At 60.1% G+C, this 1,239-nt stretch overlaps 1 protein-coding gene across 1 annotated transcript in view; it reads right to left on the bottom strand.

Moving 5' to 3' along the window:
• Window positions 1-209: 209 nt before the first annotated feature.
• LOC104168057 (telomerase-binding protein EST1A-like) overlaps window positions 210-1,239 on the bottom strand; it is a gene marked incomplete at its 3' end in the record, with an annotated part of 5,740 nt that continues 4,710 nt past the window's right edge. The window contains exons 3-4 of the mRNA XM_009708508.1: window positions 587-798; window positions 210-291 (exon numbers count right to left, since the gene is read on the bottom strand). Of these exons, the coding sequence (XP_009706810.1) occupies window positions 210-291; window positions 587-798 (294 nt within the window). The remainder of the gene's footprint in view (window positions 292-586; window positions 799-1,239) is intronic.

Raw genomic sequence — 1,239 nt, 5'->3', positions numbered from 1 at the left:
TGGGGCATCCCCAAAGCGCAGTGAGGTGCACATTTGGCAATGTGGTGGGAGGGCCACAGCCTGGGACTGACCGGAGGCAGGAGGTAGCACCTTGGTGTTTAAAGAGGCAAAATGTGGGAGAGCTTGGCTCCAAGAGCCGTGAAAGCAAAACGAGAAGAGTCCGTGGAATGTGACAGAGAAGGGACAAAGAGGACGTGAGGATGTTCTACCTTTGTTGGAGGGCATGAAATCCTTGGCCTTGTCATTGCAATAGTGGAGGCAGCAGGACAGAATCAGGTCGTCATTGTTTCCCTGGAAGAAAAGTGCAAGGTTACCCTTGGCAGAAAAAAAAACCCTACAACCCCACCACCCCAACTTCTGCACTGCCTTGAGCCACTCTGCCGCAGCTCAGTGGAGAGCAGGGCTGTCCCGAGCCAAAACACACTCACCCCGCAGGAGCCTGCTCAGCCGCCTGCAAAGGTGGGGACAGAGCTACCCCCTGCCCAGAGCTCACGGACCCCAGGGTCCCTGGTTTCCCCCAAGGAGGTGGTGGCAAAGAGCCTCCAGCCCTCAGCAGCACTGCCGCCGCACTCGGGATGCCCCTTACCTGCTGGCCAGTGGTGTCTTCACTGCGGAAGGAGATGGACTCCAGCTCGTTGCCTCGGCTGGTCAGAGCCCTCAAGCAGTTGTCCCGGCTTTCGAAACGCTCCTCCAGGAACTCGATGGACTTCCTGGCTCTCTCCTGCACTTGGCGGGCATAGCCTGCAGCCCGGTGCTCCATCTCCGGGCCCTTGGCCAGGCCATCCAGCTCGTTTATCACTTCAAACAGGAAGAGGAGGTACAGTTACTATGGGACAAGGTGCTCCTGTGACCTGCTGCTGGAGCACGCAAGTTGCCAAGGCCTCGGGGCTGGGGCACTGGGAGCTGGCTCAGGAAATCTGGGTTCAGCTGCCGCAGTGTCCCTGCGCTCCTGAACTTGGCTGCGGGTCTGGAAAAACTTTGCTGCCTTCTACCTCCGAGGGTCATCAGGCTGAGCCCTGAGAGCGCAGGCACCTCGCCCCTGCAGTGTGGGGTAACGCTCCCTAAGGGCCCCTCGCTCTGCCCTGCGAAACACTGGGAGTATCACGGTGCCCCCCACCCCATCCTCCTGCATCACGACCAACATCTGTGCACGTCCGAGGGTGTCAGAAAACCGCGGCCTCTTGCAGCCCGCTCCTCTGCCTCCCAGGGTAACGACAGCCGCTAGCACACTGCCCCCCG

The sequence above is a fragment of the Cariama cristata genome, unplaced genomic scaffold, assembly GCF_000690535.1.
Source record: "Cariama cristata isolate BGI_N322 unplaced genomic scaffold, ASM69053v1 scaffold28329, whole genome shotgun sequence".
NCBI lineage: Eukaryota > Metazoa > Chordata > Aves > Cariamiformes > Cariamidae > Cariama > Cariama cristata.
This window is presented reverse-complemented; position numbering and strand designations above follow the sequence as displayed.